Genomic DNA, 26,907 nt, shown 5'->3' with positions numbered 1-26,907 from the left:
GGGGACAAATATTCAAACCATACCATCTAGCAAGTATCCTTGCTCTTCCTGTAAATTTTTGTTTGGGTTTTTACTGATACCACATTGTGATAATTTCTTTCTTTCTTTTTTTTTTTTGAGACAGAGTCTACCTCTGTCGCCCAGGCTGGAGTGCAGTGGCTCAATCTCGGCTCACTGCAACCTCCGCCTCCTGGGTTCAAGCGATTCTCCTGCCTCAGCCTCCTGAGTAGCTGAGATTGCAGGCACCCGCCAGCATATCCAGCTAATTTTTTTGTATTTTTAGTAGGGATGGGGTTTCACCATGTTTGTCAGGCTGGTCTCGAACTCCCGGTCTTGTAATCCACTCGCCTCGGCTGGCGGTGGTCCCAAGTGCTGGGATTACAGGCGTGAGCCACTGTGCCCAGAACATTGTGATAATTTAATAATACAGATTTAAAGTGGTTATTTAAATGGTTATTTAAAATGGTTATTCCTTTGGTGGGATTTCCATTTTAGCAGGCATGAAAGCCAGCAGGAAAGAAGTTCTATTTGTAGAATTTTGGTGTAACAGCTTTACTGAGGTATGATTGACACACAATAAACTGTGCATATATGTTTTATCATACATATCTCCCCATGAAACCATTACCACAATCAGTATGTACCACCCCCCTCCTCTCTACACTGTGCCCTGGAGACTTTTTTCAAGGCAGTAAACTGGGACAATCATAGGTCTCACCTTGATTATTTCCCATCTACCAGGGCTCATTGTCTTTTATTGCCTGGTGTCTAGTGTCTTGAAATCTATTTTTGCATATATTTTGTCCAATTTTTGGTTGTTTCAGGTAGGAGGGTATATATGGTCCCTATTACTCCATCTTGGCTAGAGGCAGAAAAAAACTAGTAGAATTTTAGGTTTATACCCATATATATAGAAGAGGATTTGGACTGGTGTCAGATCATTCCTGGAGTCAGTGATGGTTCTGGAATTTCTATAAAAAAGATCTTTGGGGCAGCAATAGGGGAGATTAGGGAATTCATTTACCTAGGCTGTATGTTTATGTGGGGTAGATTGAAACTCTTTTTTCCTTAGCAGGCACAGATACATTGTTTTTATGTGGCATAGATATTTATTTGTGGTGGCTCACTCAGGGGAAGACTATTGGAGATCCTAGGGAGTTGGGGCACTAAAGTCTCCCCATCTTTTGGTTTCTGCCTTTGGGAGCCTGCTGTTTCAGGCCAACTCGTCAATTTCAGTTCCACACTATATTAATGAAGATAATTCCGAAGCTCAGAAGGACCTAGATTATCAAAGATTCATGTATGCGTACTATTCTGCCTTTTACAAAAAGATAAAACCACACACTTTTAGAGAAGTCAATTGAATATGAGATCTCATTTTCCCCCATTAGTCCTTCTGTGTAAAGTTAAATAGACTGTAGGGGCTTGAATTTACTTATCAGAAAGTTAGAATCTGGGACACTCATTGCTGCTGCTTCTTTTCTTCTTCTTCTTTTTTTTTTTTTTTTTTTTTTTTTTTTTAGACAGGGTCTTGCTCTGTTGCCTAGGCTGAGTACAGTGGTGTGATTATGGCTCACTAAAGCCTCGGCCTTCTAGGTAGCTGGGATTACAGGCATGCCCAGCTCCACTGCTGCTGCTTAATGTGTTGTTACTGCTTTGAGATTAGTCTACACTCCTAACACATGCTGACTGGGCAATGTGAGGACTTAGCCTAGATCTTCTGGGGTGTGGAAATAAAGCTGACCTGGAATAATGGCAAAAGTCCATGTTTATTTCAGTCTTGGTCATGTATAAGAATCTCCCAAGGGCTCGTGGAGAGTACAGACTCCTAGGCTCTACTCCAGGCTATTGAATCCTCAGCTTTAGGGACAGTATTCAGTTGTCTGTTTTTGGTAGCTACCTAGATGATTCTGTTAGCTAGCTACCAAGGTTTGAGAATTGCTGGCCTAAATAATCTACAATGACATCAATCTTCCCCTGGATTATTGGAACTCCTGAGTTCATAATATGTCTCTAACTCACCCATCAACTTCTATCTCCTCTGCCAAAACTCCACTATCATCTCTCATCACTTCTGCAACACCTCTAACTACGCTCTCCACCTCCATTCTCAGTAACTGTCTGCCTCTGCCTGAATACATTATCCACCTTAAAGCCAAAATGATATTTTCCAAATGTCCCTTTCTTGCTTAAAACCTTTCAGTGGTATTCCATTGCACAGCAAATAAACCTTTTACCACGTCTAGACATCCCTGCAAGACCTGGCCGTTGCCCACCGCTCCAGCTTCATCTCTTCTCTTGCTCATCTCAATAGTTGGAGCACTGCAAACTCTTTCCAGCTCAGACCTTTGAACTTCTTACCCCTTTTAACATTGCTTTTCACATGGCTCACTCTTTCTCATCCTTCAGATCTTAGCTTAAATGTCCTCATCCCAGAGAGTTCTTGCTTGATCACCTAGTTTGAAGTATGCCACCCGTCAACAAACACACACAGGTTTTCTTTATCAGACTGTTTTGTTGATTTCATTGCACTTTCGTAAGTTATAACTACATGTTCATTGCTTATTGTCTGTCTTCCCAGTAGAATGCAAGCTCCATGAGAGCTGGAACCTAGATATTCTTGTGCACTGATATATTTCTAGTGTTGGCCCAGTGCTTGGTACATACTAGGTACTTAATATTTGTTGAATGAATAATCATATTCTTTACAACCTAGCCTGGCTTGCATAATATTGGCTTGTGGGAGTGTGATTTGCTCTAAATCCATGTAATAATAAACCATGTTTGGACAGAGTTGATGTATTTCCATTATTGCCCCGAAGAATGTGACTTATGAGCTTCTGCGGGGAGGGCTCTGCTTTGTAGCAGGGCACTGAGTGAAATTCTTAACATGGTCTTTGTAATTGGAAGGATTGAGGGAGGGGCAGTTCTAGGAATAGGCATCCACATGCTCTCAGAGTCAAGTCTTCATTTCGGCATGTAATTCCCCACATTTCTAGGATACTTTGAGAGTTCCATTGTTTTCCTCCAATTTAGAAAAATAAAAGAGGTTTTTAGTTAATGTTTGCAGCTGGGCATGATGGCTCACGCCTGTAATACCAGCACTTTGGGAGGCCAAGGTGGGTAGACAGTTTGAGCCCAGGAGTTCAAGACCGGCCTGGGCAACACGGTGAAACCCCATCTCTTAAACAAACAAACAAAAAAGCAAAAATTAGCTGGGCTGGTGGCGTGTCCCTCTAGTCCAAGCTACTCACACCACTGCATTCCAGTCTGGGTGACAGAGTAAGACCCCGTCTTGGCAAAAAAAAAAAAAAAAAAGTAAATGTCTGCAGTAGTTGTTTTAGGTTACTGTGGAGGTTAAAAGTCTGTTAAAAGTGACAGAAATGCGTTTTAGGTTTAAAAAGGGAATTTATTGGAATTACTGGGTCAACTCATGAAATTCAGCATTCATTCAACAGATATATTTAGAAATGGAAATATATAAAGATATAGGTACAGACAGAGATCTATCTGTCAGTCTAATCTGGCATATTCGAATTGCTGGGCTCTGTGTTCTATTTTAAATGTATGAATACAATGGTGAGCAAACTCAGTAAAGCTTAGAAATGGAATCCTGGGAATGTAGGAATGGTAAGAACGGAATTTAGACACAGCTGGAATTGGGGGCTTGAGTGTCCCAGGACTCAGTCCCTGTCTCCTTCTCTGATGTTTGTGTGTCAATTGCATCTTCTCTCCCTGAACACCACATCCTCCATGGGGCAGCACACGAGTCACCGACTGTCTTAAATTCACATTTTACAGCTTCCACCACCAGACAAAGGCTAACTCACACACTTACTTGTATTGAATTTTTAAATCCTGAAGAAAGTCTCTGACTGCCCAGCTTGAATAAATGACACACTGCTGAAAAACATTCACCACAGCTGACAAATCAGGGTCTTTAAAAACATGGCAGCTTCTGTGTGCTCTGTTTGTAGAGGAGAGGAGTAGTTTCCAAACAAAGAGGGTGAAGAGGGAGCTGGGTCTACTGTCCCATAGTTTTCTAGCACTGTCATCTCCGTAATTAAACATTTGAGTTAGAAGCGTAAACAAAAGGCGGGGTGGGATAGAAAACACTAAGTAGAGGACTAAAGGACGTTATCATGTACAGAGATTTGAAACACCTCCTAGGTGCCGTGTTTTCGGCCTAATGATGAGAAGCTGCAGGCCACAAGAAGGATGTTGTTATCAGAAATGGGGCCTCACTATATTGGCCAGGTTGGTCTTGAACTTCTGGGCCTCAAGCGATCCTCCCACCTCGGCCTCCCAAAGTGCTGGGATTACAGGCATGAGCCACCATGCCTGGCTCAACCAAAGACTTTAAGGCAACTATTATAACCATGCTCCAAGAAAAAAGTATGAACCCCTTTGAAGCAAATGGAAAGATAGAAAGTCTCAGCAGAGAAATAGAAGACATAAAAAAGGGACCAAATGGAAAGTTTAGAATGAAAAACGTACTACAATAACTGAAATTTTAAAAATTCACTGAATGGCTCAATAGCTGGAACGGAGATGACAGAGGAAAGTCATTGAATTTGAAGATAGATGAATAGAAATGATCTAGTCCGAACAAAAGAGAATAAAGATTGAAGGAAAAGACAAACAGAATCTCAGGGCACTGTGTGGCAGTATAAAAAGATCTAGTATTCATGTCTTCAGAGCCTTAGAAGGAGAGGAGAAAAAGTATAGTGCAGAAAAATAGCCAGGCACAATGGCTCATGCCTGTAATCCCAGCACTTTGGGAGACCTAGGCAGGAGGATTGCTTGAGCCCAGGAGTTCAAAACCAGCATGGGTAACATAGTGAGACTCTGTCTCTAATAATAATAATAATAATAATTAATTAAATAAATGTAAAAAAAATTAATGCAAAGAAAAAGTATTTGAGGAATAATGAAGAAAATTCTCCAAATTTGGCAAAAGATATATACTTATAGGTTCAAGAAACTCAGTGAACCCCCAAAAAGATAAACTCAAAAAAATTCTACACCCAAACACGTCATGATCAAACTGCTGAAAATAATAAAGGAAAAAAATTAAAAGATACTTAGAACTTAATGCCAATACATATCAAAGTGCATGCAACTGAGCTAAAGCAGACTTTAGAGATCTGCTCTAAAGCTGTATTTACAGCTTTTACTGTATTCACCAAGAAATAAGTGAGTTTAAAAAAATAAATGAGTTAAACATTCCACTTAAGAAATTGTAGGCTGGGGCAGGGTGCAGTGGCTCACACCTGTAATCCCAGCACTTTGGGAGGCTGAGACAGGTGGATTGCTTGAACCCAGGAGTTTGAGACCAGCCCTGTCAACATAGTGAGACCCCATCTCTACAAAAAATTTTTAAGTTTGTGAAAATAAAAGAGAGATTTCAAGCTGGGAACAGTGGCTCATGCCTGTAACCCCAGCAATTTGGGAGACTGAGGCAGGAGGATCACTTGAGGACAGGAGTTTAAGACCAGCCTGGGCAATGTAGTGAGACCCCCATCTCTACAAAACAAAGTAGTTTTCCACTATCGTGGAGTTTCTAATCTTATGGGAGAGAGAAGTTAACTTAATGTAAAAGGATAAACTTCTCCCCAAAATTATTGAAATAAAAAAAAGATAAACCATCAACTGAAGGCAATATAGGGTAATAGTAATAGCTTGCACATATTGTTTCCAGTTTTGCAAACTCATGGCATGTATCCTCACAGAAATCTTATGAGATGGGCGTTATTATTGTTTCTATTTTAAAATTAGGAAATGAAGTCCTAGGTCCACTAAGATGTCGAAAGACAAAATAAGCATAGATTTAGTTTTATTTGTGATTCTAGAATTGGGAGAAGTGGTCTGAAAAGCTGAGCAGAGGAGGTTGACTTTATAGGCAGTGAAAGGCTGAAGTAAGCTGAAACGAGACAAAAATTGGATTGCTTGTTTCAAAGTTACTGTTCTTATAGGGTTAAAACAGAGGACACTACTTCATTATTGACTGAGGTTGAGTGGAATCTGTTCTTCTGGAAAACTGGTCAGTTTCCAAGTTCAGTTTGATTACTGGTACTAAGCACAAGGGACTCCCTTCTGTTCTGGTCTGTTCTGCTGGGGCCTCATGCAGAAGGCTAGTTGAAAACAATGGCCTCTCATAAACTTTGTTTAACAAAGGTCACATAACCATTAAGTGGCAGAGCCAGGATTGGAATTTAGGTCTCACCATACTCTGTGACTTCTTAGTTTCTCCAACTTGTTTCCTTGTGCAGCAAAGTAAAGAAAGGTCATGGTGAGCTGGAGAGAATAGGGAAAGTAAAGGACACAGCATTGATTCTGAAAAAAGTGCTGATGCTGTTGGGAAAATCAGAAGAGTATTAGCAGGAGGGGAATTAAAGAAAACATCATTTAAAAAAATCTCAGTCCAGGTACAGTGGCACAGGCCTGTAATCCCAGCACTTTGGGAGGTGGAGGCAGAGGTGGGCAGATCACTTGAGCCCAGGAGTTTGAGACCAGCCTGGGCAACATAGTGAGACCCCATTGTTACCGGGGTGTCCTTGCTCCCAGAGCTCCCAAGATGATGGCGGGTCACTTCCAAGATGGTGGCAAGCCTCGTGTTCTCTGACCTGGGGTTCTTGGCCTCACGGATTCCAAGGAATGGAATCTTGGGCCATGCGGTGAGCGTTATAGCTCTATTAGAAGCCACGGGTCACGGAAGAGAACCGCGGAACCCAGTGACTAGTGTTCAGCTCAATTAGGATGAACCCGGGCAATTAGCTGTGCAGGAACAATGGCAAGCCTTTAGCCCGTTCGGGAGCGGCACTGGGCGCGTCACTGGATCAGGAGCAGCAGATACCCTGCCGGATCCGGAGGGATGGAAGTCAGCGGCGGGTCTGCCATGGTGGCAAACAGGAGTGGTGGACGGCGAGCGAAAGCTCAGCTCCAGTCATAACAAACACAGACGAAAAGAGAGTGCAGTTGCAAGATTTAATAGCGTGAAAACAGAGCTCCCATACAAAGGGAGGGGACCCAAAGAGGGTAGCCGTTGCTGGCTCAAATGCCTGGGTTTATATCCCGATCATTGTCCCTCCCACTGTGCTCTCAGGCGATAGATGATTGGCTATTTCTTTACCTCCTGTTTTTGCCTAATTAGCATTTTAGTGAGCTCTCTTTACTATCTGATTGGTTGGGTGTGAGCCAAGTTGCAAGCCCCCCTGTTTAAAGGTGGAAGTGGTCACCTTCCCAGCTAGGCTTAGGGATTCTTAGTAGGCCTGGGAAATCCAGCTAGTCCTGTGTCTCACCATTACTACAAAAAAATACAAAAATTAGCTGGGCATAGTGGCACATGACTGTAGTCCCTGCTACTCAGGAGGCTGAGGTGGGAGGATCACTTGAGCCTGGGAGGTGGAGGTTACAGACAGCCCAGATCTCACCACTGTACTCCAACCTGGGTGACAGAGTGAAACCTTGTCTCAAGCAAACAAAGAAACAAACAAACAAAACCCCTCTCTTCATATCCCTATTTGAATTGTTTTTTCTTTATAGGATCCATTAGCAATGTACAATTAAAGGACAATCAGGTTTCAAAACTAGAATGAAAAAGTCCTTTCAGTGGAAATATCAGGGCTCCGTGAAGGACAGGTACAATGCTTTCAATATATAAAGTGCTTCATTCTATGAAATAAAATGTATTTCAGAAATACAGTTTATTTCTGAAAACAGAAAAGTATACTAAAAGATTGCAGTATCAAATCTCCTCTAGTCAATGGGTTATTACCAGCGAGGTTCAATGACTTCCTTGTTTTAACAAGCATTCCTTTCGTGAGAAAACATTTGTGTTCAGTCTTAAACTACCGGTTCTCTTTGTTGCTTACTGTGAAATTTTGCATGTCATGTTTAACACTAAATTCTACCTGACAGGGACCAGCAGGAGAGCAGTACACCATCCAAGGACTCAACTCTCTGTCCTCGTCCAGGCCTCAAAAAGCAGTCCTTTCATGGCCAAGGTGCCTTTCGACCTCTACCTTCCCCCTCCAGGAGGAGCTCTCAGTCTGCACCAACAACTGGCAAGGCTGTCAGCAAGCCATCTTGCACAACAAACACAAAAGAACCCCAGGGACTTCCAGAGCACAACTCCATAAGTGAAATTCCTTTCAAGTGCAATGGGAACGGAAATGAGTTTTACTTAGGAAATTCCCTCCTAGATCCCCCTTCACAGAGCAACTCAAATTTAGAGAAAAAGGAGTCAGAACTTCATTTGTATGTTATTTCCACAACCTCATCAATATTTCTGCACTTAAAAAGTTCATGGAACAATTATATTATAGTAAGTGTCCTCCTAAGTTAACCTTAACCTGAATTTTTATATTTTTATTTTTTAGAGCAAACAAGCCTTCCTCCCTCCTTTACCTCCCATTTTGGAAATTTGGCCTTGGATTTTAATAATATTGTGAAAAACAAAATGTACTGAACAATTAAGGAGATGATTTTATTTAGGCGATTGCAATAGGGAAAAATGCTCATTAATGAGCAGTTTCTGGACGGGCATGGTGGCTCATGCCTGTAATCCCAGCACTTTGGGAGGCCGAGGTGGACGGATCACTTGAGGTCAGAAGTTCGAGACCAGCCTGGCCAAGATGGTGAAACCCTATCGCTACTAAAAAATACAAAAATTAGCTGGATGTGGTGGTGTGCGCCTGTAATCCCAGCTATTTGGGAAGCTGAGGCATGAGAATCAATTAAACTCCAGAGGCGGAGGTTGCAGTGAGCTGAGACTGCACCACTGCACTCTAGGGCGACAGAGGGAGACTCCATCTCAAACAAACAAACAAACAAAACCTGGGGTTTTCTAGAGGTAGGTAAGGTGAGTCTTGGAAGTCACGAAGAAGGAGGGAGACAGGTCTTATCTTGGAATATGTGTGAGCAGGTGGTCTTTTGCAGTTGCTGGGGTGACAAAGAACTCAGGTAAGGTTCAACGTTGTCAGTATCATTCTGTATTGCTTAGCTGTGCTATTGAAAGTGGGTTGATGGGGGAGACCTTGTTATAGGATCAGATAAATTTATCTAGAAATCACTAGGTTAAGTCCTTATTTTATAAATGAGGAAACTGAAACACAATCTTTTTTTTTTTTTCTTTTGTGATGGAGTTTTGCTCTTGTCACCCAGGCTGGAGTGCAGTGGTGTGATCTCAGCTCACTGCAACCTCTACCTCCTGGGTTCAAGCGATTCTCCTGCCTCAGCCTCCTGAGTAGCTGGGATTACAGGTGCCCACCACCACGCCCGGCTAACTTTTGTATTTTTGGTAGAGACGGGGTTTTGCCATGTTGGGCAGGCTGGTCTCGAACTCCTGACCTCAGGTGATCCACCCACCTCGGCCTCCCAAAGGCTGGGATTACAGGCGTGAGCCACCACGCCTGGCCGAAACACAAAATTTTTAAGTGATTTACTCAAGATTATATAACTTTAGGGACAGAGTCGGAACTCCCATTTAGGGACCTTTTTATTAGAATTCGTTTAAAAAATAAGTAATTATTAAAAGAGTAATACAATCCCTTTATCTTCAGTAGTACATAATTTTTATTATTGATCTTTCAACATAATAATAATAATTATAAAGGGCTATTTCAGATAGAAGAAACTAGGAAGCCAGGGTTTTATAAATGGCTAAAAATTATGAAAGATTACAGGACAACCCTTAATTTTTTTCTCATACCACTGTTTGGAAGACTTCAAACATTTAAAATTCCTTTCTAAATTTTTAAATAGCTTTCTTTAAATTAAAAATGTAAACAAATTACAAATAGAGGAAAACTCTGGTATATTAAAAAAAGATCTCATATATTCTAATAGAAAAACCAAAACTTAACTGACTTTAAAAAATCTATGTGAATACTTCAAAATAACTGTTTATGCGTCCCTGAATTGCCCAGCTTCAGGTTTTAGCAATACTTTTAAATTATGCAGCAGACGCATGGTTGGAGCATTCAGACTGGCGGACTCATTACCTGCTAAGCTATAAATAGTCTATGCAATAACAATATCTATTGTTAATTTCCTACTAGAAAATAACAATAGAACAGAGCCTGATGCTTCATGGATATTAACTTATTTAATTTTTACAACAACCCTATAAGGTAGGACTGATATTCCCATTTTATAGATGAGGAAATTGAGGCACAGAGAAATTAAATGATATGTGCAAAGTCACATAGCTAGTGTAGAGCTGGGATTTGAATCTAGGTAGTCTGATTTTTTTTTTATGACCATTGAAATAAATGCGGGTGGAGGAAGACTATCTTTATGAGTTGGTAGATACTATCATTGAAAATAACGTTCTCTTGGCCAGGTGTGGTGGCATGCACCTATAGTACTAGTTACTCCAGAGGCTGAGACAGGAGGATCGTTTGAGCCCAGGAGTTAGAAGCTCTGCTGCACACTACTGCACTCCATCCTGGGCAATAAGCAAGACCCCATCTCTAAAATAAAAAGTAAGGGCAGGTGTGGTGCCTCACGCCTATAATCCCAGCACTTTGGAAGGCTGAAGTGGGCGGATCACCTGAGCTCAGGAATTCGAGACCAGCCTGGACAACAGAGATGGGTGAAATCCCATCTCTACAAAAAATAGTAAAAATGAGCCAGGCACATGGCCTGCACGTACTTGGGAGGCTGAGAGGAGGATTACTTAAGCCTGGGAGGCAGAGGATGCAGTGAGCCAAGACTGTGCCACTTGCACTCCAGCCTGTGTAATAGAGTGAGACTCTGTCTGAAAAAAAAAAAATTAAATAAAAAAAAGTTAAAAAAATTACAATAATGTTCTATCTCTTCCTTGAAAGATGGAAAATGAATAACCAAATATTTCACATGTAAGTGAGAAATCAGGTTAGAATTCATTCTACTAACAATAAGCTACTAGTTCAATATAAACACTTTTTTTTGAGATGCAGTTTCGCTCTTCTTGCCCAGGCTGGCTTGCAATGGCGTGATCTTGGCTCACTGCAATCTCTGCCTCCCGGGTTCAAGTGATTCTCCTGCCTCAGCCTCCTGTGTAGCTGGGATTACAAGCATGTGCCACCGTCCCCTTCTAATTTTTGTATTTTAGTAGAGACAGGGTTTCGCTAAACCCTGTTGGCCAGGCTGGTCTTGAACTCCTGACCTCAGGTGATCTGCCTGCCTCGGCCTCCCAAAGTGCTAGGATTACAGAGGTGAGCCACTGTGCCCAGCCACATTAGACATTTTAACTTTCTCTGTACTTTTAGATAAAATTAACCCAAACCATCTAATTAGAAATTATCAGCACTCATCCTGATTTTAAGGGTTTCCAAAGAGTTGAGCCTCCTTCAGTAATCCATTTTATCTGTGACTTTCACCAAAAATAGTTACACCTGGGTTGTTTAGCGCCTTAAATTCTGTAAAGATGAAATGTGGTAATTCTTTGCCTTGTATACGTTGTGAAGATAGCTGCTACAAAGCTAAATATGGGATACCCCAAATTAAAATTCTGGATTTAAGGAAAACATAAATATTTGGAGAGGGAAGAAAAAAAAAAAAGTAGAACAATGACAAAAGTAATAAGAAAAAGCACGTATCTTCCCTGCCACCATCCACCCACTACACCACTCTGATATTAAGCACAAGACAGGTTGGGTGGCTGAGGCGGGTGGATCACCTGAGGTCAGGAGTTTGAGACCAGCCTGGCCAACATGGTGAAACCCCGTCTCTACTAAAAATACAAAAATTAGCTGGCCGTGGTGGTGGGCGCCTGTAATCCCAGTTACTCAGGAAGCTGAGGCGGGAGAATTGCTTGAACCTGGGAGGCGGAGGTTGCAGTTAGCCAAGATCGTGCCATTGCCTCCAGCCTGGGCAACAAGAGGGAAACTCCGTCTCAAAAAAAAAAAAAAAAAAAAAAAAAAAGGCTGGCTGGGCGCGGTGGCTCACTCCTGTAATCCCAGCACTTTCGGAGGCCGAGGTGGGCGGATCACGAGGTCAGGAGATCGAGATCTTCCTGGCTAACACGGTGAAACCCCGTCTCTACTAAAAAAAAAAATAGAAAAAATTAGCCGGGCGTGGTGGCGGGAGCCTATATTCCCAGCTACTCGGGAGGCTGAGGCAGGAGAATCGCTTGAACCTGGGAGGCGGAGATTGCCGTGAGCCGAGATCGAGCTACTGCACTCCAGCCTCACAGAGCGAGACTCCGTCTCAAAAAAAAAAAAAAAAAAAAAAAAGCGTGTCTGCAGTGTCAAATCAACAACATTTGAGAAATTCCTTCTGACCTGTCTTAAGCCTCAACATAAATAAAAGATTATTTAGAGAAATTACTGAACACTGTATGACTATTTTGAGGACCCAGAATAAATGAGAAATGGCAACACGAAAGGTTTAAGGAAAAATAACTCCATTAATAAGGCAATAGTTAACAAAAGTGTTGTATATCTATGCTATGGAATACTAAATAATCATTAAAAGAGTTGATATTGTTTGGATGCAGTGGCTTATGCCTGTAATCCTAGCACTTTGGGAGGCTCAGGGGGAGGATCGCTTGAGGCCAGGAGTTCAAGACCAGCCTGGTCAACATAGCAAGACCCCATCTCTACTAAAAAATAAACAGTAAAAAATTGGCCTGGCATGGTAGAACATGTCTGTAGTCCTAGCTGCCTCAGGAGGCTGAGGCAGCAGGACTGCTTGAGCTCAGGAGTTTGAGGCTACAGTGAGGTATGATCATGCCACTGTACTCCAACCTGGGTGACAGAGTGAGACCCTGTCTCCTAAAAAAAAAAAAAAACTTGAGGTAAATCGGTAAATCTTTTTTTTTTTTTTTTTTTTGAGACAGAGTTTCGCTCTTGTTGCCCAGGCTGGAGTGCAATGGTGCGATCTCGGCTCATGGCAACCTCCGCCTCCCAGGTTCAAGCGATTCTCCTGCCTCAGCCTCCCGAGTAGCTGGGATTACAGGCATGTGCCACCATGCCTGGCTAATTTTTGTATTATTAGTAGAGATGGGGTTTCACCATGTTGGCCAGGCTGGTCTCGAACTCCTGACCTCGTGATCCGCCCACCTTGGCCTCCCAAAGTGCTGGGATTACAGGTGTGAGCCACTTCGCTGGGCTGTAAATCAGTAAATCTATATGCACAGACACGAAAAACCATCCACCTTATATTAAGTTAAATCAAGTTCCAGATTAATATATGCGATATAATTTAGGATTAAATATACATTATAAAAACATATAAATACTACAAATTTATGTGTTTATAATTCATGTCTTTATATGCCTGGAAGGACCTAAACCAAACAGATGATAGATACTTTAAAAAATTTTAGACACAAGGTCTTGCTCTGTTGCCCAGGCTGGAGTGTAGTGGCACAATCATAGCTCACTGCAGCCTCCAACTCCTGGACTCTTTCCATCCACTTGCCTCAGCCTCTGAAGTAGCTGAGGTTACAGGTGCGAGCCATGGTATCTGGCTTCATGATCAGACACTTTGCATAGTGGGATGGAAGGGGTAGGGAAAAACAGAGAATTTTATATTTTACTTTATCTAAACTGTGTGATTTTGATAAATAATTTTTCTTTCTTTCTTTTTTTTTTTTTTTGAGACAGAGTCTCACTCTGTTGCCCAGGCTGGAGTGCAGTGGTGTGATCTCCGCTCACTGCAAGCTCTGCCCTCCGGGTTCACGCCATTCTCCTGCCTCAGCCTCCCGAGTAGCTGGGACTACAGATGCCCGCCACCACGCCCGGCTCATTTTTTTTGTATTTTTAGTAGAGATGGGGTTTCACAGTGTTCGCCAGGATGGTCTCGATCTCCTGACCTCGTGATTTGCCTGCCTCGGCCTCCCGAAGTGCTGGGATCATAGGCACGAGCCACCGCGCCCAGCCTGAATAATTTCATTTTATAATGAGCAAGTGTTATATTTAAAACTTTTAAAAAACTAGATAAGAAAAAAATTCCCTGTGGTATTATTAAACACTAGAATGAGTTTTATAAACAAATCGTGTACTATAGGAGGGCTTAAAGAATAGATACATAACATTGACTAAAGGTAGGGGGAATTGATCTTCAGTAAATAAAAATTCTAACAATTTCTACTTTTTCCTTTTTCAGAAAGCTACCCTTTTACAAGATCCCTTCTATGCTAGTGAGTTCAGTCCTGCTATTGGAAGTCAAAAGCCATATAGGTAAGAAGTGATGATGTATGATAGAGTTGCATGGGGGATTTTTCTCTCCTCTTTGCCTCTCCTTTTTTTGAAACTGCGTCTCACTCTGTTTCCCAGGCTGGAGTGCAGTGGCACAATCTTGGCTGACTGCAACCTCTACCTCCTGGGCTCAAGAGATTCTCCTGCCTTAGCCTCCTAAGTAGCTAGTACTCCAGGCGCCCGCCACCAAACCCAGCTAATTTTTGTATTTTTTAGTGGAGACAGGAGTTTTGCCATGTTGACCAGGTCGGTTAGATTGGTCTGACCTCAGGTGATCCTCCTGCCTCCGCCTCCCAAAGTGGTGGGATTACATGTGCGAGCCACCGTGCCCGGCCCTCTTTGCCTCCCCTAACTCTGTGTTGTATGTGTGGCTATCACAGTTATAGCTCTACCTCATCTGCCTGCCCTGATGGTTAAGTCTGCAAACACAGGTATCCACTGGACATCCTTTGTATGTCTCATAGGAACCTTAAAGTCAACGTATTCAGAAGAGAAGTCAGCATCTTCTCTCTGCAACCTGACTTTCCTCTTGTGCTTCCTAATACAGGGAATGATGTCATTATCCCTAGATCACCTAAGCCAGAGTCCTGGAAGTCACCCTTTCCTCCTCTCTCCCCTTCACCATTTCCAGCATCCAGCCAGTCATCGCATGCCTTATTTATTGCGCCTTTACTATCTCTGGATAACATCCACTTCTTTCCATGGTCATTCGCTCAGGCCCGGTTATCTCAGTTCTGGGCTCCTACAGTGTTTTCCTAGCTGGTCTCTCTGCCTTCACTCTTGCTCCTCTCCAGCCCATTCTCCATTACAACAGAGGAATCTTTCGGAAGCAGAAATCTGATCATGTAACTCCTCCCGGGAAGCCTTTGAATGGCTTCCCATTGCCCTTAGGTGAAAGTCTAAACAGTGTACAAAAAATATGTATGACATCTCTTTTTATTTTCCTGTCCTCAAGCGTTGTGTCCATCCTCACTCTTGCCCTAAGCTCCTGCTCCAAATGAACTTCTCACAATTCTCAGGAAGCTCCCTGTTCTCTTCCGTCTGGGGCCTATCATGATGGCCCCTCTTCTGGAATACTACTGTATTCTTCTTGCTCTTCCTGAATAACTTCAACTCATCAAGTCTCAGCTTATTTATCATTTTCTCTAAAAATCTTTCTTGACACTCCAGAACTAAGTTAGGAGGGATTCCTCCATAACATCCTATGTTCACACTTTTTTTTTCTTTCTGTTTTTGTTTTTTTTTGAGACAAAGTCTTGCTCTGTTGCCCAGGCTGGAATGCAGTGTAGCGATCTTGGCTCACTGTAACCTCCGCCTTTCAGGTTCAAGCAATTCTCCTGCATCAGCCTCCCGAGTAGCCATGCCTGGCTAATTTTTTTTATTTTTAGTAGAGACTGGGTTTCACCATGTTGGCCAGGCTAGTCTCGAACTCCTGACCTTGTGATCCTCTCCCCTCAGCCTCCCAAAGTGCTGGGATTACAGGCATGAGCCACCACACCTGGCAATAGCAAAGACTTGGAACCAACCCAAATGTCCAACAATGATAGGCTGGATTAAGAAAATGTGGCACATATACACCTTGGAATATTATGCAGCCATAAAAAATGATGAGTTCATGTCCTTTGTAGGGACATAGATGAAGCTGGAAACCATCATTCTGAGCAAGCTATCACAGGGATGAGAAACCAAACACTACATGTTCTCACTCATAGGTGGGAATTGAACAATGAGAGCACTTGGACACAGGAAGGGGGACATCACACACCAGGGCCTGTTGTGGGATGGGGGAAGGGGGGAGGGATAGCATTAGGAGATATACCTAATGTAAATGACGAGTTACTGCGTGCAGCACACCAACATGGCACATGTATACATATGTAACAAACCTGCACGTTTGCACATGTACCCTAGGACTTAAAGTATAATAAAAAAAATAAAGAAAGAAGAAGAAAAAAATAAGAAATGAGATGACTGAAACATAATGAATATATAAAAATTCGGAAGTGTATAATGATGCATGATAGAGAGAGGGCCCTCCCTCCCCACCTGCAAGGAAATAAAACACATGGAACATTAGAAAAAAATAGGGCACCAATTCATTACTCTGCAAATCATCAAACAAATGGAAAAAATATAATATATTCTTCCTTTCCTCCATGAACCGCAACGAGTTCAGGATAACCACGTAGCCCTAGATGATGAGTGCAAATTTCATTTTATAGAATTCCAGCTAGTGAATGCGGAAGGCTTAATAGAATTAGAAAATTACAATTTATGTAGCCTGTAATGAAATGACAGATTCATTTAACAATCTTCAGTGGATGAAACCATTAGACAGAGAGGTGAAGTGGGGCCAGGTATGGTGGCTCATGCCTGTAATCCCAGCACTTTGGGAGACCAAAGTGGGAGGATCGCTTGAGCCCAGGAGTTTGAGACCAGCCTAGGCAACATAGTGAGACCTCATCTCTACAAAAAAATTTAAAAATGCCGGGTGTGCCTGTGGTCCCAGCTACTTGGGAGGCTGAGGTAGGAGGATCACTTGAGCCTGGGAGGTGGAGGCTGTAATAAGCTGTGATTGCACTGCCGCACTCCAGCCTGAGTGACAGAGAGAGACCGTCTCTAAAAGAAAAAGAGATTAAAAAAAAAAAAGGTGAAGTGGAACTTCAAAATGGAGGGATCATGTTGTAAATAACTAAATCCATTGATTTGTCTTAGTATCACTTCAGTGAGACAGCCAGACTTTGTGTGCCTCATTATTTGATGTAATATAAAATACACAGCACCACCTATGAAGTATTTTTGTTAAAACGGTTAAACCTGAATCTGACTCAAAAGTGTGAGTATGATAAGCCGGGTGCAGTGGCTCACACCTATAATCCCAGGACTTTGGGAGGCCGAGGAGGGAGGATCACTTGAGGCCAGGAGTTTGAGACCAGCCTGGCCAATATGGCGAAACCCTGTCTCTACTAAAGATACAAAAATTAGCCTGGTGTGGTGGCACATGCCTGTAATCCCAGCTACTTGGGAGGCTGAGGTATGAGAATCACTTGAACCTAGGAGGCAGAGGCTGCAGTGAGCTGAGATGGCACCACTGCACCACAGCCTGGGCAACAGAGTGAGACTCCATCTCAAAAACAAACAAACAAACAAAAAAACAGTGTGAGTATGCTAGTCTTAAAAAGGAAGTAAATTCTGCTACTACCACATGGATGAACCTTGAAGACATCATGCTAAGTGAAATAAGCCAGATACAAAAGGGCAAATATATGATTTCATTTATGTGAGGTACCTAAAATAGGCAAATTTATAGAGACAGAAAATAGAATAGAGGTCTCCAGGGGCTGGGGAGAGTTATTGTTTAATGGGTATAGAATTTCTGTTTGGAAAGATAAAAAAGTTCTGGAAGTGGATAGTGGTGATACTTGTAGAACGTTGTGAATTCACTTAATGCCACTGAATTGTACACCTAAAAATGGATATGATGGGAAACTTTGTTATATAATTTTAGTTCATTTTTAAAAAAAAGTATATATGTGTGTTTGTATGTGTATGTAAGATAACAGATAAAACAAGATTGGCAAAATATTGAAAATTATTAGAGCAAGGTGATGGGTACATGGGATTTCTTCTTTCTTCTTTCTTTTCTTTTCTTTTCCTTTCTTTCTTTCTTTTTCTTTCCTTCCTTCCTTTCTTTCTTCCTTTCTTTCTTTCTTTCTTTCTTTCTTCCTTTCTTCCTTTCTTTTTCTTTCTTTCCTTCTTTTTTTTTGAGATGGAGTCTTGCTCTGTTGCCCAAGGTGGAGTGTAATGGCACCATCTCGGCTCACTGCAACCTCCACCACCCGGGTTCAAGCAATTCTCCTGCCTTAGCCTTCCGAGTAGCTAGGATTACAGGCATGCACCACCACGCCCTGCTAATTTTTGTGTTTTTAATAGAGAAAGGGTTTCACCATGTTGGCCAGGCTGGTCTTGAATGCCTGACCTCAGGGGATCTGCCTGCCTTGGCCTCCCACAGTGCTGGGATTACAAGCATGAGCCACTGCCCAGCTGGGTACATGAGATTTCTTATAAAATTTTCTCCATTTTGATGTATGTTTGAAAATTTCCATAATAAAAAATTTTATTGCTTGATGACGTGATATAGAAAAAAATTTTTTGAAAGACTTAAACATAATAAGCAAATATAAGAAGTATCTTATTTAGTCTTGTTTTTAACAAATCAAAACTAAGAAAACATTTTCATGTTTTATTTATGTATTTATGTATGTATGTATGTATTTATTGAGACAGGGTCTTCCACTATCGCTTAGGCTGTAGTACAGTGGCATGATCTTGGCTCACTGCAATTTCCACCTCCCAGGCTCAAGCAATTCTCATGCCTCAGCCTGCTGAGTAGCTGGGACTACAGGCGTGCACCAGCATGCCTGGCTAATTTTGTGTAGTTTTTTAGTAGAGACTGGGTTTTGCCATGTTGCCCAGGCTGGTCTCGAACTCCTAAGTGCAGGCAATCCACCTGCCTGGGCCTCCCAAAGTGCTAGGATTACAGGCATGAGCCACCTCGCCCAGCCGTTTATATTTTATTTAGTTTCGAGACAGGGTCTTACTCTGTCACCAAGGCTGGAGTGAAGTGGCTTGATCACAGCTCACTGCAGCCTCGACCTCCTGGGCTCAAGCAATCCTTCCACCTCAGCCTCCTGAGTAGTTGGGACTACAGGTGCACACTACCATGGCTGGCTAATTTTATTTATTTATTTATTTATTTATTTATTTATAGAGATGGAGTCTCGTTATATTGCCCAGGCTGGTCTGGAACTCCTGGGTTTAAGCGATCCTCCCACCTTGGCCTCCCAAAGTGCTGGGATTTACACCCCTGGGCCACCATGCCCAGCTGTAAAAACAGATTTTTAAGTCGGTAGAACAATTTGAAAATGGACTGAGTCTGGCCGGGCACGGTGGCTCATGCCTGTAATCCCAGCACTTTGGGAGGCTGAGGCGGGCAGATCGTTTGAGGTCAGGAGTTCAAGACCAGCCTGGCCAACATGGTGAAACCCCATCTCTACAAAAATACAAAAATTAGACAGGCATGGTGGTGTGTGCCTGTAATCCCAGCTACTCGGGAGGCTGAGGCAGGAGAATCACTTGAACCTGGGGGTTGGAAGTTGCAGTAAGCTGAGATTGTGCCACGGCACTCCAGCCTGGGTGACAGAGCAAGACTCTGTCTCAAAAAAAAAAAAAAGGGACTGAGTATTAGCAATACCAAACAATGTTCGATAATTTTGTAGGGTGTGATAATCATTTTGTAAGAAAGTATTCATTTTATTTAGAGATATATTCTGAGGTATGTAAGAGTTAAGTGACATAATATTTGGGATTTCTTTTTTAAAAAGTTATATGGATAGCTTAAAATTTCTATAGGTTTTCATATGTTTACTCTAAAAAAAGCATCAGTTTTCATTTTGGTATTTTATTTAAAGTGATTTTAAAGCTAATTGTATAATAAAACAGACTCAAATTCTATGTGTGTGTGGCTTGAAATTTATTCCTGAAGGCAAGAAGGATGAGTTCCACCACTCTCTCGGCTCAGGGAAGTCATGTTTCTTACTAAGTTAATTCCTGAAGGCAGCATACTTAAAATGCCATGATTTCAAATGCACTGTGAAGGATGCAACGATACATGAAAAATAGCCCCTACCTGGAAGGCATCTTCAGTTTAAAAGGAATAAACGTCCTTTAGGTTTTCAATTTAGAACTGTGTCACAGATGGGACGGTTTTGCAAGCTGACCGCTGTGGAAATCATACACAACACTTCTGAGATAATATAGGAAGAGCCTTTCCAGTGCTTTACAAATGTGAGGTATTATTTATAGTAAATGTCTGGAAAGATGAAAAAATACAGGAAAAATAGAGCTTATTATTAGATTAAGAATCCTTCCTGCAGCTGGGCGTAGTGGCTCACGCCTGTAATCCCAGCACTTTCAGAGGCCGAGGTGGGCGGATTACTTGAGGTCAGGAGGTTGAGACCAGCCTGACCAACATGGCAAAACTTTGTCTCTACTAAAAGTACAAAAATTAACTGGATGTGGTGGTATGCACTTGTAGTCCCAGCTACTCTCAGGAGGCACGAGAATCGCTTGAACCCAGCCTGGGTGACAGAACAAGACTGTCTTAAAAAAAAAACAACAACAACAACAAAAAAAACACCTTCCTGCAACATTATTTTGGTGAATTTATGTTTTCTACCTGATGAAAATAGAGTATCTGTTAACGTTAGTATAGATTTTCCTCTTATTCCTAAGTTGAATAATGGAGTCTTCTGGCATTTGGCTTTTTCTTATTTCTTCAGTCAAATGAAGTTTGTCATCTATGTATAAGCTAATATTTTCTGAATCCTCAAAGAAATTATTATCCATAACTTTTCTGCAGTAACATAGAATATGTACTCTAACTTGAATTTATGATGTATATGAGACCTCTATTTATGTATGAATTAATTTTTAGTCTGAAGAGATTAGTATGCTGTTTTCCGTGAAAATTTTTTTGGCTATTAAAAAAATTAGTTTGGCATTACAATCTATTATCCTAGTTGGCAAAGGATTAAAAACAGTTTGTTTTTATTGCAGATCTTAGCAAATTGCTGACTCCAAATGAAAAAATGGGAAAATCAATTTCAAAATAATTCTGCTGATATTGTATCTTATCTGAGCTTTTGCTTTTCTAAGCTCTTTTGTTTGTAAAAACTACATTTCTGTTGTTGGAGTTCTCAGAGAGTAGAGGGATTTCACAGTTATTTTTTAAATGAAATATGGTGGTAATTAGAAGTGGATAGGGAAGCAGGATCTTAAACTTATTCCTGTTTTATTTAGAGACCATTTATCAAACACTTAGTGTGTATGAAGGACATGCATTAACTAAAATATCAAAATAGCACATTTGGCCGGGCATAGTGGCTCATGCCTGTAATCCCAGCACTTTGGGAGGCCAAGGTGGGTGGATTACCTGAGGTCAGGAGTTTGAGACCAGCCTAGCCAACATGGTGAAACCTCATCTCTCCTAAAAATACAAAAAATTAGCTGGGCATGGTGGTGCTTGCCTGTAATCCCAGCTACGCAGGAGGCTGAGGCAGGAGAATTGCTTGAACTCAGGAGGCAGAGGTTGCGGTGAGCCAAGATCACGCCACTGCACCCCAGCCTGGGTGACAGAGTGAGACACTGTCTCAAAACAAACAAACAAACAAAAAACCCAGCACATTTGGATAGGTACTACCATTATTCCTATCTTACACATGAGGAAATTGAGGCACAAAGAAGCTATGTAACTTGCCCATGATAATGACCTAACTGAGTAGGGGCAGATCTAGGATTCTGACCTCAGTCTTCATGTTCATAATCATTATGCTCCTCTGCCTCTCTGCCATTATTGAATTCATAAGGATCAGTTTCCCTCCAGCATCTCCACTAGAAAAGAGACCATTTTTTTTTCAGAAGTCTTAATTTTCAGGTTAATAAGAGCGACTCATTGATTGGACAAAGGAGAACATCTTAGATGTTTTTTAAATAAAGGGGGAGGTAGTAGGCAAGTACCAACATTCCATACAGTAGCTAGTATTGGGATAAATGGCTGGTATAGGTTTCTGGAGTAAGTGGTAAAAAATGTTTTTACTTCAAGTCAGAAATTTTAAGATTTCATCAATCTACGTAGAACATGAACTATCTTTTCTACTGTTACCTTGCACCCTGGCTCTCTGAATCACTGGTTGTGTGAGCTTGGACAGATTACTTAAACCGCACCCCCCCCACAACTTCCTGTAAAATGCGATAGTAATTCCCAGCTCGGTCCCCACAGTGGAGCCAGCTCAGTGCAAGAACGAATCTACGGAAAGCACTCAGGCCAGAGCCGGCCACCTAGTCAGCGCCCAGTTAAGCGCAAGTTGTTATTACTGAGCACAATGGGAGGTGGAAACAATATTTAACCCGATGACATTTTTTCCAAGTTGCTAAAAGTCAGCTGAGGGGCTAGGATAGGTACACGAGTAACTAACTACAAAGAGTGAAATGGGATTAATGTGATACTAGGAGTGTGAAAAAACTGCAGTGGGAGAGGGGCTGCATTTGTTGGTAGAATTAGGGAAAGATCTGAGGAGAAGGTTTTTCTGCAAAGCCAGCTTTTCCTTAAGTGTGGAACACACATGGTTCAGTAATGGGAGATAATTCCAGGTGGTACTCTGACATGGCATGAAACAACTTTGAATTCCATGGTGGAAATACGTGATTCCTTTTTCCAGCTAGGCTGATCTCATCAGGGAGAACCTCTCGGCTTGGGGCCACTAGTGACAGTTCTTGAACACATGCTCATCTGCCCTTTCCTCACAGAGAAGCCAGCTACAGGCTCAGAACATGGAGCATTTACTTAGAATTTATGTTGCTTTCATGCCATTTACACCAAGTGATACTGGTTTTCCCTGGAAAGTGACACAACATTTTCTTTATAAACTTCTTAAAAAAAGAAAAGCTAGTTGATTGAAAGTAAAATATTACATAAAGGTTCAGGGATTACGGTAAATGAAAGAGGGACAGAAATTTACCAGGGAAAGTGAGAGTATTCCTGGTATAGGAACAGCTTGAGTTAAGGGGCATGGGCGAAAAAGTATTTTGGAGCGTAATAAACAGTTCAGTTTGTGGGGAGCAAGTTTCACTACTGATGAGTATTAAGGCTAGAAGAATAAAACTATATTAAAATCCCATTAATAACAAAGTTTAACAAACCTGTCAGTAATCATCGATATTCCTAAACTGCTATTTCGTACCATTTTTAAGTGGAAAATTTTCTTCTGTTTCTGTAGATCTGAGGAGAAAATTAAGCACTTCAGTCAACTTAAATCTGAACTTTTTCTTAAAGACAATTCTTTGAGGAGGATACTTTCTTTACTTATGGAACTTAAAGTAGCAGCCCAGAAAAACTTCATTCTGAAAAGGCTTTTCTGGAAGGTAAGTGTTTTGTTTTATTTTTAATCTTTAAAGTTTGTGTCTTCTGTTTACCAAATACAAGCATACATTAAAATATAAATAAGCATTGTCTTGTATTCTGATGCTGTATTTTTAAATGTTGATAAAATTTAATGCAGTCATGTCTTAATGCTGGATACTTCGTGATGTAATCAGTAATGTATATGCGTGTGTCGAGGGGAGATGGGAAGAGAGGGGAGTGGTAGCAAAAAGTAGCTCCCATGCATTGGATTGGCAGAGCCGACGGACAGGTATTAGGAGGAACATTTTTGGCATACAAGATATATAGACAGTGAGATGGGAACGTAGATTTTAAGAAGTTTTTGTTTGTTTATTTTTTATTTTTTTGAGACAGAGTCTTGCTCTTGTCACCTAAGCTGGAGTGCAATGGCACGATCTCAGCTCACTACAACCTCTGCCTCCCAGGTACAAGTCATTCTCTTACCTCAGCCTCCCAAGTAGCTGGGATTACAGGCGCCCACCACCACGCCCAGCAAATTTTTTGTGTTCTTAGTAGAGATGGGGCTTCACCATGTTGGCCAGGTTGGTCTTGAATTCTTGACCTCAGGTGATCCACCCGTCTTGGCCTCCCAAAATGCTGGGGTTACAGGTGTGAGCCACTGCACCCTGCTTATTTGTTTATTTTTTAAATAGAGACAGGGTCTCACTCTGTTGCCCAGTCTGGTCTCAAACTCCTGGGCTCAAGTGATCCTCCTGCCTTGGCTTCCTAAAGTGCTGTGATTACAGGCATGAGCCACTGTACATGGCTGATTTCAAGATGTTTTATTGTGCAGTTTCCTCTACTGTAAAAATATAATTTAAAAAATTATTTTTGAGTATAAGACTGGTATTTTTAAAAATGTGAGTCCTGGGGAGGCAAGGGAACCTCATTCTCACTCAGTAAATTACAGAGGCCTCATTTTCATGTTCAGGTGAAAGTGTTAAGAAGCCCAGGTGAGTAACCTGGTGTGGCGCTTATGAGGCCTAGGTGAGAGGGTGAGCCCTGCCTAGGGCTGTGTTCATGTTGATTGCTATATATTTTATCCTAATTCTGGCCATTGGTCACATAAGTAGCTGCCATCATTTTACTGAGCAATTGTAAAGCATGTGAACTCCTAACCATACAAGACAGTCCTGGCCATTTATTAGCTTCTAGGTCCTTCATATGTAGGGTGACCAACCATTTTGGTTTGCCCAGATTAGGGTGACCAACTATTCCAGTTTGCCAGGGACTAAGGAAATTCCTGCAATATTGGAGAGCTAGAACAGTTCCAAGGCAAATCAGTATGGTGAAGGCAGATTAGCTGTAGAGAATAATATGCCAAATGTCCCACAACATTGAGACATTGAGACTCAGGTAAGGATGATGTAGTGCTGCGTAGTCTAAAATGGTTGGTACTGGATAGATCCTGTGAGGAATACACCATCCAAGTTTTGACTCCAGAACTTCAGAAGATTGTGGAAAATACGACCAACCAAGTTGATTATGAAGATGAAATGGAATTCATGTGGAAAGGGTAAATAAATTAGGATTATCTTCTTCCCAAATAAACCTGTCCAGTCCATCCCACACACAGTATCAATTTAATCTACAACCCTGGTTGTATGGGATTGCTTGTTCAAAAGTTTCTTGTGACTTTCCTTACGAGTAAAGACTTTGGCTTCGGCATTTAAGGCTCTCCACTAATCACAGATTTCAAATTTGGACAGGTATGGCCTTTATTTTAGTAGGCTGGGGTTATCAGGAAAGGGCTGTGTATTAGTCCATTCTCACACTGATATAAAAATACTACCTGAGACTGGGTAATTTATAAAGAAAGAAGGTTTAGTTGACTTGTTCCTGCACCCAACCAAGGGTTGGGCTGCTTATTCTCACGGCCCAATAACGAGATACAGATGAACTGGGAAAGAAGGGAAAGGCCTGGAAATTATCGCCAGACCAACTCAAAATTACAAAGTTTTCCAGAGCGTATATACCTTCTAAGCTATATGTCTACATGTAAGTGCATTCATCTAAAGACATAAGTGATTAACTTCTTTTAATCTATAACTAAGATTAGATCAGGACCTAAGGAAGGTCCTGAAGACCTTCCTCTGGGGCCTCAGTAAATTTACTCAATCTAAATGGGTCCAGGTCCTGGGGTGATTACCCTTATCTTGCCTCCTGCTAAATCACGGAGGTTTGGAGAGTTCCTTCAGACTGCCAATAAACTTGTTTGTGGCGGCCTGGGGAGTTTCTTCAGACCCCCAGTAAAACTTGTTTAATTCTAAACAGGTTCTGTTAAGAATTCCTTCAGTATCTCATCATGCTTCAAGGCCCAGGAAAGGCCTGGGCAAAACTCTTGGTGGGCTTTTGTTACATCCCAGCCTTTGTGTAAGGACACTGGCTCTATCAGCTTTTAATATTTAACATAACCACTCAGTCAGTACAGGAACAGTTGTTATGGAGGCCTGTCTGTTCAGCTGTTATGAAGACCTGGCCTGCCACAGACTTACAGTTCCACATGGCTGGGAGGCCTCAGGAAACTCACAATCATGGCAGAAGGTGAAGGGGAAGCAAGGCATGTCTTACATGGCAACAGGAGAGAGAGAGAGAATGTGCAGGGGAAACTGCCACTTTTAAACCATCAGATCTCATGAGGACTCCCTCACTATCGTGAAAACAGCATGCATGATCCAATCACCTCCCACCAGGACCCTCCCTCGACAGAGGGGATTACAATTCAAGATGAGATTTGGGTGGGAACACAGAACCGGACCATGTCAGGCTACCATCTGGATAAGGTGGGCACTGGGAAAATGAATCCAGATGTAGATGCTCATTGAAAAGGCACAGTGCCCAAAGGTGAGAGTGATCTCTACATAAGAGTGAGCAAAATGAAATATCAGGATATTTTAGCATGTGGGTGAATTACACCCGGATGTCTGCACAAACATGTGGCACCAGGAAGATCTGCTTGTTTAGGGTGTGGGGACAGGGTTTTATGGAATGTGAGGACATAAAGATTGTCAAGAGTAAAGCCAGCAGTTAGGAGAGGACTGGGAAAGGACTTAGGACAGTGCTCAAAGGGGAAGTCCACCCAGATACACTGGACAACACAATCAGGGACTGGATTTAAAGTGCATGTCTAGGTAGGAGAACTGAAGTACCACTTAAGGGTTAGATTAAGAAGGATGTTGATGTGTATTCCTAATGGGATCAGCACCAGTGTTAGTCTGGAGGTCATTTAAGCATCTTCAGTTTAAAAACAGCCCTGATACCTGTGGCCTAGGCTGTGGAACAAAAAAAGGATGGAGAGAAAGAGAGTAAGTTTAGGACTCACAGACCTGACCCACCACTTCATCTTCTCTCTCACCTCTGTCCTCTACAAGATCGAGCCATGTGGGATAACTTGGACACCTGTTCTACTTAGCTCTCCTTTCTCCCTGCTGTTTGCTTTCTCTAGAATACTGTTCTTCTAATTTCTTTTGTTAAAAATCATACCCATTCATCAAGGCTCAGCTCAAATGCCATTTTCTGCCTTTTCTGTCATGCCGAATGGGTAACTTTAGTACCTTCCTCCTTTTGATCTTCTCTGTCAATTCCATGCCATAGAACTTTCTTTGAAGTTTTATAATCTGCATTGTTCAATACAGCAGACACTAGCCACATGTGGCTATTAAGCACTTGAATGTGGCTAGTGACTAAAAAAGTAAAATGTTAATTTTATTAAATTTA

At 41.8% G+C, this 26,907-nt stretch overlaps 1 protein-coding gene across 17 annotated transcripts in view; it reads left to right on the top strand.

The window, feature by feature from the left end:
- Nucleotides 1–26,907, top strand: part of C10H12orf56 (chromosome 10 C12orf56 homolog) — a 144,762-nt gene that overhangs the window by 63,867 nt on the left and 53,988 nt on the right. For all 17 annotated transcript variants that reach the window (XR_008511960.1, XR_008511961.1, XR_008511962.1 and 14 more), the window contains exons 4-6: nucleotides 7,921–8,326; nucleotides 14,098–14,171; nucleotides 23,027–23,171. Coding sequence is in view for 14 of the 17 variants with exons in the window: in XM_054527350.1 (XP_054383325.1) it covers nucleotides 7,921–8,326; nucleotides 14,098–14,171; nucleotides 23,027–23,171 (625 nt within the window). In the remaining 3 variants the exon portion in view is untranslated. The remainder of the gene's footprint in view (nucleotides 1–7,920; nucleotides 8,327–14,097; nucleotides 14,172–23,026; nucleotides 23,172–26,907) is intronic.

Source organism: Pongo abelii, chromosome 10 (genome assembly GCF_028885655.2).
Source record: "Pongo abelii isolate AG06213 chromosome 10, NHGRI_mPonAbe1-v2.0_pri, whole genome shotgun sequence".
NCBI lineage: Eukaryota > Metazoa > Chordata > Mammalia > Primates > Hominidae > Pongo > Pongo abelii.
This window is presented reverse-complemented; position numbering and strand designations above follow the sequence as displayed.